The sequence below is a fragment of the Myotis lucifugus genome, unplaced genomic scaffold (genome assembly GCF_000147115.1).
Source record: "Myotis lucifugus unplaced genomic scaffold, Myoluc2.0 scaffold_513, whole genome shotgun sequence".
Lineage (NCBI taxonomy): Eukaryota > Metazoa > Chordata > Mammalia > Chiroptera > Vespertilionidae > Myotis > Myotis lucifugus.
Window position 1 is genome coordinate 473,894 of NW_005871561.1, and position 12,796 is coordinate 486,689.

The 12,796-nt window shown below is 55.1% G+C and overlaps 1 protein-coding gene across 1 annotated transcript in view; it reads left to right on the top strand.

The window, feature by feature from the left end:
* Positions 1–9,281, top strand: part of MYO15A (myosin XVA) — a 58,062-nt gene extending 48,781 nt beyond the window's left edge. Inside the window, 5 exon segments of the mRNA XM_014446198.2 lie at positions 1,230–1,366; positions 3,843–3,976; positions 4,591–4,724; positions 5,963–6,103; positions 9,180–9,281. Coding sequence (XP_014301684.1) covers positions 1,230–1,366; positions 3,843–3,976; positions 4,591–4,724; positions 5,963–6,103; positions 9,180–9,281 — 648 coding nt within the window.
* Positions 9,282–12,796: the final 3,515 nt, after the last annotated feature.

The window sequence follows — 12,796 nt, forward strand, 5'->3', positions numbered from 1 at the left end:
CGGTTCGGGTGGTCCCCACTGATGGTTCAGCCCTGGTGCCTTGGGGGCTGCATGGCTTCCTCAGAGCAACAATGACGTTACCCTCACTACCTAATCTCAGACCTCCGCCAGCAGGTGCCCAGCCTGCCTTCCTGCGTCTCTGCTATCCTTCTCCTCCCTGTCCCCTTCCTCCTCCTTCCCCTCCCCCTCCCTCACCTCCTCCTTCCCCTTCCTCCTTCTTTTTCCTCCTTCTCCTTCTTCCTTCCTCCTCCTCCTCCTCCTCCTTCCCCTTTTCTTTCCCCTTCCTCCTTCTTCTTCCTCCGTCTCCTTTTTCCTTCCTCCTTCTTCTTCCCCCTCCTTCCTCCTTTCTCCCTCCTCTCCTCCTCTCTCCTCCTTCCTCCTCCTCCTCCTCCTCTTCTTCTTCAACATTTTTATTGATTTCAGAGAAGGAGAGAGAGGGAGAGAGTGAGAGAAACATCAATGATGAGAGAGACTCGTTGACTGGCTGCCTCTTGCACACCTAGCATGTGCCCTGATGGGGAATTGAACCCTGACCCCCGAGTTCATAGGTCAATGCTCAACCACTGAGCCACACGGCCGGGCACGTCTCTGCTTTTCTAAGTCCTTCCCAGCAAGGCGGCCCCAAACAGCACCTCTTCCCCTCTCCCCCCCTCGGAGTGCACGCCTGTCCCTCTCTCAAAGGCCCGAAGAGGCCTTGGCTGCCAGTGTTGTTTCTATCTTTGTGTTATCCCTTTGGAATCTTGGTCCTCTCAGTTAGGGTCCTGGGGTTTATAAAATCTGGCTCTCTCTCCTCTGCTAACATTTGTGGAAGTGCTTGGACAGAGAGTGTGTTTTTCGTGTGGAACTGGTGCCAAATTTTCCCCAATTCCAAGTACAAAATAAGGTTACTTGGCTTGTATGGCCACATGGTGTCACTGTTGCCAACGACCCCACGCAGTCCAGTCCAGTGCTGGTCTAGGTGTGGCCTATAGGCAGCAGCGTTCCTTGGGAGCTTGTTAAAATGCAAATCCTTAAGTCGAGCCCCTGATCTGTAATCAGAGTCTGGGGGTACCGCCCATGAATCTGTTTTTAGTGATTCAAGCATATTCCGTTTTCAGTAACCCCAGCCCAACAGACACCCACACACCGCAGTGTGGACGCCCACACTCTTCCCAGATCACTGTGGGGACGACCACGCCCCACTGCTTGACGCCCTGCACACCTGCTGCCCCTCATCCCGTGCTCCCCTGCAGGTCCTGCCCGACTACCTGAAGGGCCTCTTCAGCAGCGTGCCGGCCGGCCAGCCCCGCGAGCAACAGCTGCAGCAAGTGTCCAAGCTGGCGTCCCTGCAGCACCGGGCCAAGGACCACTTCTACCTGCCCAGCATGTGAGCACCTGCCCACCTGCCAGCCCCCACATTCTCAGAGTTGGACATCCCAGGCCCTGTGCACCCGCTCACACCAGCAGGCTCTCTGGGAAGGGGCTGACCTGGCCATGGGCTACCATCCTCCAACTCGCCCTGAGAGCTGGGCCCTCCTCCTCCCACAACAGGTTGCTTCCAGCTGGTATTAACAGCTCAGAATAAATTTAATGATAAGAAGGCTTTCAGGACACACAGCCCCGTCATCCGGGGAATACACGCGGCCATGCAGAAATGTTCACCAGGGCGTTGCAGCCAACAGCAAGGCCTTCCTGGGTGCTATGTTCTCACAGGGGTGATAAATCAGTCCTTCTCAGGAATAGGACCCCAAAAAGCTTTTGTTTATGTGGGCTGTATCCATTAATATATATTTACCATATTCAAAATTAAAACTCAGGAACAATTTAAAATATTGATTAATTAATTTAAAAACAAGGATAATATATTACATCTCTCTATATAAAAGCCTAAGCGACCGTTCAACCGTTCGACCAGTAGCTATGACATGCACTGACCACCAGGGGGGCAGATGCTCAATGCACAGGCATGGAAACATGGAACAGACTGATGAATCTCAGAGGGAAGAGGGGAGGGGGGAGGCAGGAAGAGATTAACCAAAGTTCTTATATGCATATTAGAGGCCTGGTGCACGGATTCGTGCACCGGTGGGGTCCCTCGGCCTGGCCTACAGGGATGGGCCAAAACCGGCTCTCTGACATCCCCTGATGGGTCCCGGATTGTGAGAGGGCATATAAGATCTTTGGTTAATCTCTTCCCACCCTCCCCCATCCCCCCTTCCCTCTGAGGTTCATCAGTCTGTTCCATGTTTCCATGCATGTGGTTTCTGCTCCTGAATTGAGCATCTGCCCCCTGGTGGTCAGTGCATGTCATAGCTATCAGCTGGCTGGTCAGCCGTTCACTTAGGCTTTTATATATAGAGATAATATAAATTAACATTACATGTTAATATAAACAACATAAAAAATGTATTTTCCAAAAAAAATTAGTGAGAAGAGTGGCACTGTTTTTACATTTTGTAAATCTATTTTATTTTATTTATTTGAGAACAAGGGGCAGGGAGACAGAGAAACAGTGATGAAAGAGATAACCATCTATGGGTTGCCTCCCAAAACATGCCCTGACTGGGAATCAAACCCACTACCTTTTGGTGTACGGGACACCGCTCCAGCCCACTAAGCCACAGCGGCTGGGGCTGTGAATTGCGTCACCGTGTGGCTGAACAGAAGACACCTGGTTCTCACGCCTGCTTCTGCAGCCAGTCTGCTCTGGTCTCACATGCCATGTAGCCTCTGGCAGGCTCCCCTGTCCTTGTGAGAGAACAAGAGGGAAAAACCAAATAACGGCTCAGTGTTAACATGGGCGTGTCCTTGACCCCCCAGAGCCTCGCCCACTTTGACAATCCCTGTGTGAATAATGGTAAGATAATGTATCTACAGTGAATGTCCTGGTGCTGTCATTCAGTAAGGGCTCAATACGTAAAGCTCTTTGATGTTACGGTTTTAAGCAAAAAGCATGGGAAGCACATAAAAGTATACTATAATCCTAATCCTGGGTAGAAAGAATCATTGGGTTCTTACTTTGTGCAAAGCACTCTGTATCCACTTTATTTTCCCCTTACACAGATGAGGCGACTGAGGCCCAGAGAGGTTGCATGGCTTGCTGAAGCTTACCCAGCCAAGTGCGGGGGGCCAGGTCCAGGCGCCAGGCGCCTACCCAGCACTGCAAAGAAGGGGGTCTCCCGGGGAAGGGGATGCCCATGACTTTCTCCCAAACGTCCCCCCGCCCGCAGCTCGGGGTCCTGGGCCTGGCTTTCCCCGCCCGCAGCTCGGGGTCCTGGGCCTGGCTTTCCCCGCCCGCAGCTCGGGGTCCTGGGCCTGGCTTTCCCCGCCCGCAGCTCGGGGTCCTGGGCCGGCTGGAACTGCCGTTGGTGTTTCCCAGCTGCCCGGAGGACGCGGCATGTTAAGGGCCTGGAGGGGAGATGGGGCGTCTGGCAGCTTTCCTCTACCCCATACCCGACCAGTGCTGGTGGTGGCTTTGCCGGCTCTGGTAGTTCCGCACCTGCCGCTGCTGTGTGCTGCTCGCCCCTCTGGCCTGGGTTTCTCCTTGGGGGTACGAACCCACCTTGGATTCAAGGCTCAGCGCCCCCACTCAGACTCACTTGGTTGTTGTGTGGCCTCGGGCCAGGCAGTGAACTTTTCAGAGCCTCAATTCCCTCATCTTCAAACAGGAAGTCGCGGTGCTGGCCCGCAGTTATAGAGCTCTGCTGTGGGCCAGGGCACCGGGAGCATTTAATACCCATCCCCAACGCTCTGCACTCCCAGCGGTTAGTCTGCCGGGAGGTGCCGGGAGCACATGGCTCTGCACCAGCCTGCGGCCAGGATCGCAGGAGACGGTGCTCAGGCCGCCTTCCCCCCACGTGCAGGCGGGAGGTCCAGCAGTACATCCCGGCTCAGCTCTTCCACTCCACGGCCGGCGCCGCCTGGCTCAGCCTGGTCAGCCAGCACCGGCAGCAGACACAGGCGCTCAGCCCCCACCAGGCCCGTGCCCAGTTTCTGGGTAAGAGTCTGGCTGGGGAGATCGTCATAGGGGCTTTGCTGAGGAGGGGTTTCGGAGGGGGGGGATGAAGGCACCTTTTTTTTGCACAAAGGCATCTTCAGTGTGCGTCACGCTGAGCTGCCTGGAGAGAACACCTTTCTAAAACTTTCACCAAGGCACCACCTTGACCAGTGATGGTGAACCTATGACACACGTGTCAGAGGTGACACGCGAACTCATTTTTTTGGTTGATTTTTCTTTGTGAAATGGCATTTAAATATATAAAATAAATATCAAAAATATAATCTTTGTTTTACTATGGTTGCAAATATCAAAAAATTTCTATATGTGACACGGCACCAGAGTTAAGTTAGGGTTCTTCAAAATGCTGACACGCCGAGCTCAAAAGGTTCGCCATCACTGCCCTAGACTCTGGGTAGCTCTTGGCAGAGAGAGCTGGCCGCCAGGGCTGGGCGCTGCAAGCAGGGGGAGGGCAGGAAGGCGCGAGACAGGAGGCTCGGATGGAGCACCCCTGCCCTGGCTGCGGGGGGAGGGTGAGGGCTGTGGGCGACAGGCAGTTGAAGGCGTGTGCCACTGATGAGCCCCTCATTCTGACTGTCCCTCTCCTGCCCCAGGCCTCCTCAGCGCCTCCCCCATGTTTGGCTCCTCCTTCTTCTTCATCCAGAGCTGCAGCAACCTTGCTGTGCCGGCCCCCAGCATCCTTGCCGTCAACCAGAATGGCCTCAACTTCCTCAGCACTGAGACCCACGTGAGTGGCCTCAGCCCGCTCTGCTGCTCACTCTCTTCCCAGAGCCCACCCCTCAGAGGGACTGAGCCCAGCTCCACCACTTACACCTGTGTGGCCGGGGCAGCCCCCCACCTCACGAGCCTCAGTTCCTCGTCTGGAACACGGGGATGATAGAATCCACCCCATGAAGCTGTGAAAGCAAAACACCGCCAAACACCCAGTGTCTCAGTCGCTTAGGCTGCCGCAGACAGGCCTCAGCAACAGAAAGTAACTGTGATTGTCTCACAGCTCTCCAGGCCCAGGTGCCGGCAGGGTTGGTTTCCTGAGCCCCTCTCCTCTCTCCCCGTGGCTTATCGGTGGCCGTCTTCCCCGGTGTCCTCATGTGACCTGTTCTCTGCATGTGTCCTGGTGTCTTTCTGTCCAATGTCCCCATCTCACGAGGACACCGGTCAGGTTGAGTTGGGGCCCCTCCAATGGCCGCAGTTTAACTTCATCACCTCTTTAAAGGCTCAATCTCCAATGACAGCCATATTCTGAGGTTTGGGGTGTTAGGGCTTCGACATATGGATTTGGGGGGACACGATTAAGTCCATAACAAATAGGACCTGTTGCCCCCTTCTTAGTTCTTCCAGAAGTGAACCTCCACATGAGGACAGGGCAGGTGGTTTATCTGGGGGTGACTCTAGGAAGCACTGGAGTGAGGGAGTGAGATCAGGAAGGGCCAGCCTCACTCCGTGGGAAGTGTAGGTTAGCAAGCAAGTTGCCGCCGTGCAAGTGGCACTGAGTCCAGCGGGCTCTCCGGGAGGCGGCATGGGACACACCCACAGAGGATGCCTCTGGCCTGGGCTCAAGGGAGCCAGGGCGCCTGCCCACCACGTCCCCTCGGGCATTCATGGAGGCATTCACTCTCATAGCTCTGAGTGCTCCTGGAGCCAGAGAGAAAGCTCCAAAGAGGGGCAGGTGTTACGAAGCAGGCTTGATGCTAAGGTCAGGGCACCCCACATCTACAGCACCCCCGGATCCCAAGCACTTGCAAGAGTGCCTGGCACACTGCAGAGGTATGCACTCGCATTGCTGAATCAGTCTTACAGGTGAGGTCCGAGAGGGAAAGCCAGGACTTGCTCCAGGTCACACAGCAAGTCACTGGGGAGCTGATACTCGACCGGGGTGTCCTTCCTACTGTTGATCAGGTCTGCGGGGGAGGGATAAGGTGGGTGAGACTGTTCCACCCATAGGCCTGTCTGTCCCCCTGCCCCAAGGAGCTGATGGTGAAGTTCCCCCTGAAGGAGATCCAGTCGACGTGGACCCAGCGGCCCACAGCCAGCTCCAGCTACCCCTACGTGGAGATCGTGCTGGGGGATGTGGCAGCCCAGTGCACCATGCAGCTGCAGCTGGAGCAGGTGGGCCCTCCCTCAGCACCCAAACCTTGTCACCCACCCTCGCTCCCTTATTTCACTCACCAGGCTCTCCCCTGCGTCTGGCTCCAAGGGTCCCTCTCGTGTTCTGGCCAGGCCACAGGGAACATCCAGCCCAGTGCAGGTGACAGAACTAACCCAACACTGCACAGGACTGCAGGCCTTTGCCGTGGTCTCCCAGCGAGGGCTGGGTGATGAGCTCATGGGAAAGAGCCCAGGGTGTGTGCAGAATCGCGAGGCGTTTGCTAGGGAACTGGGAGGCAGCCAGGGCAGGAGAGGTCGTGAAGGTCTGCGAATGCCGAGCTCAGAGTCCGGGGCTTTCCTCTGAGGGCACTAAAAGGTTGGTGAAAGGGCAGTGGCCCAGAAGCTGGGCTTGGAAGGTGGATTGTGGGGACTGGGATTGAGGGTAGGGATGGGGGGTCCCCATGTGATATACAGGGACACAGGCCCACCTGCCCTGTTCCTTATTTGCAGCAACTGTGGCTGATCCTTAAAAGGTATGGCTGACTTCTGGGCTCCTGTCCAAGTATCACAGCCCCCAGGGAGCGGGGGGGGCAAAACCAGAGTTTTCACCCCATTGAAAGAGGATTGAGGCTCACAGGTGGGGCAGAATGGGGGCTGGGACCCACACGTCTGCCTTTGACAGCCTACCACATCCTCCTCAGATCTGGGCCCAGGACAGCGCCAGCAGGGCCCGTCTTGAAGGAGCTGGTTTCCCAGGGCAAGAGGGAGGGTCTCCCACTGCCCCGCCCTGACTCTGACAGCCCAGAACAGAGCCCCTTTGGCTCTTTGTGGCCCTTGAAGAGCCTGCAACTCAGGACGAGGCTCCCCAGTTTGCTTCCTACCGTATCCCAATTCTGCTTCTGGCCTTACCCTCTGGCCCAGTCTGCTTCCCAGAACCCTCTTCTCTGAGCTCCCACCACAGTGAACCTCCTTCCCATACCTGCCGACCACCCACTCTATCTTGGGCTCATTTCCTGGTGCCTCCTCCCCAGACTGCCTCTGAATGTTGCCTCTCCCCCAGGACCCCCTGTAGCACTGAGGCTTCCCAAACCATCTGTGTGAGAGCCCCCTGGAGATCAGCAGTTCTCTCCACTTTCCCTCCCAGGCACTGTAGCCCCCAACCTAGGAGCCTTCCCATCCCTGCCCCCCCTCTCATTGTCTCTATGGCCCTCTGCTCTCACCCTTCGCCCAGCCATCCTGGCCTCTCCCAGCTCCCTGACGACAAGATGGCCCTCCCTCCTGCCCCAGGCCCTCTGTACTCACTGTCCCCTCTACCTGGAGTGTGTGCCCCCCTTCGCCTGTCAATCACAGGGCCCCTCCCTCCCTTTATTGTAGTTCCAGGGCAAACATCACCTCCTCCTAGAGCAGTGGTTCTCAACCTTCCTAATGCCGCGACCCTTTAAATACAGTTCCTCATGTTGTGACCCAACCATAAAATTATTTTCGTTGCTACTTCATAACTGTAATGTTGCTACTGTTATGAGTCATCATGTAAATATCTGATATGCAGGATGTATTTAGGCGACCCCCAAAGGGGTCGCGACCCACAGGTTGAGAACCGCTGTCCTAGAGGCTTCCCTGACCCTCCTTCCTGATCATCGTCTCCTTCTGTCTTGGTGGCCTGCACAATGGCTTGCAAACCATTTAGTTATTTGTTCATGTGTCCTGCCTGTCTCCCCCCTGGACTGTCACACGAAGGGCATGTCCAGCACGATATCCATAACACGGTGCCAGCACAGCAGATGCTCAGCCGTGGATGCATGAACCGGGGGAGACCTTTTTGGCTTGTCCACTTCTGCCTCTTGCATGTGTGTGTACAGGGGACACATAACCACTGAGCATCTCTAGGTCGCAGGCTCTGCCCTGGCTGCAGGGACCCTGAAGTGACTGAAACCCCTCAGCACTGGCTCTCACAGAGCCCGAGTCTCATGGGGAAACAGACATCAAAGAATTTCTCCAATAAACCATGGCGATCAGTGCTGAGGGTGTCCCTGAGCTATCTGGAGGTCATCAGGGAGGCTTCCAGGAGGTAGTGATGTCTGAGTACAGCATGACTCAGCCAACAGACCCAGGTCCCTATCCTGCCTGCCCCTGACAGACTGTGTGAGGGTGTCTCAAGCTACCCTGCTTCTTACTGAGCCTGTTTCCACACCTGTCAAGGGGGCAACGATCCCAGTGAGGCCTGGAGCCCTGCAGCATGTAGATAGAACTGGCTGGGAGGAGGACCCCATTGTGTACTCACTCGGATCCCATTAGCTGAGGTGGCCCCCAGGGTGGGACAGGCACAGCTAACCTCAGCAAAAGAGCAGTTCAGAGTGTTGGCCTCCTCCCACCAGCTGTGAGGTCTGGGTAAGTGACTTCATGGCTCTGGCCTCAGTTTCCTCACCTGTGGAATGGGATCTGAGTGTGTGCCTCATAGGGAACTGGGGACTAGCAGGGGTAGGACTCAGGACGATGCCTGCCACTCAGTGTTGCCCTCATTATGTCTACCCTTTTTCTGGAGCAGCTTCTGCTGGCCCTCAGGGCATTCCCCGGGGATTCCAGCTGGCTGTGGTCTGAGAACCATACTCACAGATGGATTTTCCAGTTCCCTGCCCGTCCCCCTCCCTCCCCAATCCCCCAGTTGGGAGCCCTGAGGCTGAGACATAGCTTATTCTGGGCTGTGAGTGCCAGGTGGTAACTGGCAATACAGTTAGAAACTTGCCATTTATTGACTGGACTAATATTCTTTTAATCTAAAGAATGTACACATGGAATCCTCACCACAGCTCCATGAGGCAGACCCCGGTAAACTGAGATCCTGCATGAGGCCACTGAGGCTCAGAGAGGTGCAATAATTGGCCCTAGGTCACCCGGTTCACATGCAATAAAGCTGGCAGATGCTCTTGGTCTCCTGCTTGCTTACCCCTTCCAGCCCATAGCCCAGCATCCCTCCTTCCAGCTCATCGTGCTCCTCCCAGGGCCCTGGGGGCACTGGGGAGACTGTCTCCCATCCACTTCCTACCCCAGGTGAGAGCCGGGCACGTGGGGTGGCCGTGGACTCTGGTCTCTCCTGCAGGGCCTGGAACTGTGCCGAGTGGTGGCTGTGCACGTGGAGAACCTGCTCAGTGCCCGAGAGAAGCAGCTCACGCTGCCCCCCAGTGAGATCACGCTGCTCTGACCCGCCTCAGCCCTGCAGCTGCACTGCCAGCAGGCTCGCTCTGCGGCCCCAGGGGAGTTCCTGGGCCTCTCCGTGCCGGTGACCTCTACAAGGGCCAGAACTTAGGGGAGACCAAAACATGGGAGGAGGAATGACCCAAGTCCCCAGGAGCCCAAGACCTCGCCAGAGTTGGGATGGAGTCGAGACATGCAATCTTGAGTCAGAAAGCAGGACTCCCCCCAAAGGCTGCCCGTGGGCCTCCTGCCATGTACACTCAGGCCCTGGCCCCGACTCCCACCTGTGGCCGGGAAGCCCCAAACCAGTGGCCTGGATGAACTGGACTTTGCCTTTGGTTTGACGGGTCTGATGTTCAAACCTGCTCCACTTCTCAACCTCTCACATGTCCTCCTTGGGTGCCCCCGTACGGCCGCTCAGCTTGGACTCATGACCCTTGGTCATTTCTGTACAAATAAAAGGTGCACCTGGCAGCCAGTCCTCCATGGTTGCTGAGTGGCTGGAAAACAAATCTGAGGGAGGAAGCAGGAGCTGGAGGCCTAGCTGTGCCCCTGACTCACTGCCCATGAACAGAACTTCCAGCAGAGACATATCTTTACCTCTCCTTGCAGACCTCTGTGCCCCCACTCCTTGGGTGACCCCAACCCCAGGGCCCCATCACTGGATGGGCCACATAAGGTTCAAGAGTGGTATAGTGGAGAAAGAAGCTCCATGTTAGGGGCTGGGGAGGGAGAAGTCTGGGAGCTTCCCAAGGAATAGGACTTTGTTATTGGGTTTTGAAGGATGAATAGGAGTTTGCTAGGACTAGATGGAGCAGAGGGGAGTGAACATTCCAGAGAAAATGGTGTTTGTTTCCACTATATCCCCCAGAGCCTAGGACAATGCCTAACACAAATTAGGCACTTAAAAAATACTGGTCACGTGAATAAAATAATAAATGAATATTAATGGAAAGTGCTGGTGCTTTGGGGAACCTGGGGGTGGGAGGGGAGCAGCAGACTTGGGAGAGGAAGTCTGAATAGGTATGTGGGGGCATAATTGGCTGAAGCCACGGGGTCAGAGGAAGGATTTATTTACTTATGCATTACCTATTAAGCACCTACTGTGTACTATGCAAATGCGAGGTACTGGAAGTTGCTCATAGTTAAAGTATAGAGCAAGACAAGACCTGTAAATGAGAATTAGCTGGGTGACGAGGGGAGGAAACGGCATGCGCAGAAACCCTGAAGCAGAGATTCCTAGGGGGTGGCCATTCCTAGTGGCAGGACTTGAGACTGGAGGCTCACAGGGTGGTTTGGGTAAGGCTTTGCAGACTATGTGGGATTTCATCCCAAAAGCCATGAGGAGCCTTCAAAGTTTTTTCAATGGAGGGGTGGCAATCTGCTCAGATTGTATTCTGAAAAGGTCATTCTGATCACAAAGCAGAGTGCATGCAGGAGGCAGGGAGACCAGAGGGGAGGCTGCTGCAATGTCAGCTGGGAAACGCTGTGGTGTGGACAGTGGTGGTGGTGGTGACAGGGGTGGGCAGAAGTTAAGCTGGGAGAGATTTAGGTCCAATGGGAAGGACTGAGGGATCAATCAGACCATCCTGAGGCAGGGATGTCCCACTTTCACCAACGCCTTAGGTTGGTTTCCTTCAGAAGCAGCCCCAAGATAAAGAGCCCACAAAGAGCTACCCCCACACAGTAGGTCTACCCAGGTGTGAGCTGAGAGGCTTTTAAGGTCAGATGATTGCCACGTGGAAGTGGATCCTCCAGGTTGAGCCCTCCCAGCTGATGCACATGAACTCGGAGTAGCCTCCTGGCTGAACCCTGACCAGACGGCAGATCTGTGAGCTGGTTAACTGACTGAGGCCTCAGCTTTGGGTGCTTTGTTACCGAGCACTGGATAAGGAAACAGTAGGGCTTTTGGATTTCAGGGCCTGGACCTAAGGCATAGGCTCATGTTTTCACAGCTGTTCTGGCGACTGGTGGCATTAGAGAGCTGAGCCCTCTTAAGAGCAGGTGACAATCTCCATGAGGCAGACTGGAAAGAGTCAGGGGTGGTAGGAGAGTCAGACCCTGCTGTATTCCCAGATACCATAGGGCAGCCGTTCTCAACCTTCTGGCCCTTTGAATACAGTTCCTCATGTGACCCAACCATAAAATTATTTTCGTTGCTACTTCATAACTGTAATGTTGCTACTGTTATGAATCGTCATGTAAATATCTGATATGCAGGATGGTCTTAGGTGACCCCTGTGAAAGGCTCGTTCGACCGCCAAAGGGGTCGCGACCCACAGGTTGAGAACCGCTGCCCTAGGGGTACCACACTGGGCCCCCCTACTTGACCCAAGACCCAGAAAGATAGGAACTCCAGGTAGCTGTGAGGAGATCCAGAGCAGAGGGGACCAAGCCCCACAGCCTACCATGGAGTGAGAACAATACAGGAAAAATGACTGGGTGGCATGGGAGCCTGAGACAGTCAACTGGTGAAGGTTTGGGATCACGGATGGGTGCAGCAGGATGCACCATATCTGTGTGCTGAAAAGTAACCAAAAGGACCTTATTGCTGCCCCTACGTGGGACGGGGTTGTACATGGCCAGGTTCCAATGTCCACACACTCCCCACTCCGGTCTTCCCCTGCCCAGGGCCCACAGACTCTTCAGAAGATCTTGGCTTGGTAGTTAAAGGCCCAGGCTGCGGACCCAGAAAGGCCTGTGTTCAAATTCCACATCTGTGTGCTGATTAGCTGTGTGGCCTTTTGCAAGTGACCTGGCAGAGGGCTTAAGTACAGTGCCCGGGTCCCAGGTGTCCAGAATTCCCCATTACACAGATCCTGCTGTCCTGGCCTTGCCAAGTCACTACACAACAACCTCCACCTCCCGGCAGGGACTGGTCGGATCCTGTTTACAGATGCAGAAACTGAAGTGCAGACTCAGGGTCAGCAATACCCTCTGCTTAACACACATGACTTCACTTCATCCTCACAACTGCCATGAGGCGGGCACTAATGCTATTCCCATTTCACAGACCAGAAGACTGAGGTTCAGAAAGAAAAGTCACTTGCCCAGGGTCATACAGCCTGTCAGGTCAAAATTCAAATCCAGCCAGAGCCGGTTCGGCTCAATGGATAGAGTTGGCCTGCGGACCAAAGGGTCCCGGGTTCTATTCCATTCAAGGGCACATACCGCGGTTGTAGGCTCCTCCCTGGCCCCGGCCGCGCAGGAGGCAACCAATCGATGTTTCTCTCGCATTGATGTTTTTCTGTCTTTCCCTCTCGCTAAAAAAAATCAATGGAAAAATATCCTTGGTGAGGATTAAAAAATAACAAAAACACAAATCCAGAGTCCAGTGCTCTTGCCCTGACAAGCTGTGGGCAGGGACGACACACTGGCTGGAAACAAAATGACCAGAGAGTTGAGGGTGCAGGCAGATGCAGAGGCCAGACGGGAAACCTACGATGCGTTTCATTCCCATGAGAATCCGGTTAGGCTGCAGGAAGACGTGAACCGCGCCTGGAACAGCTTGGGTCCCGGCCC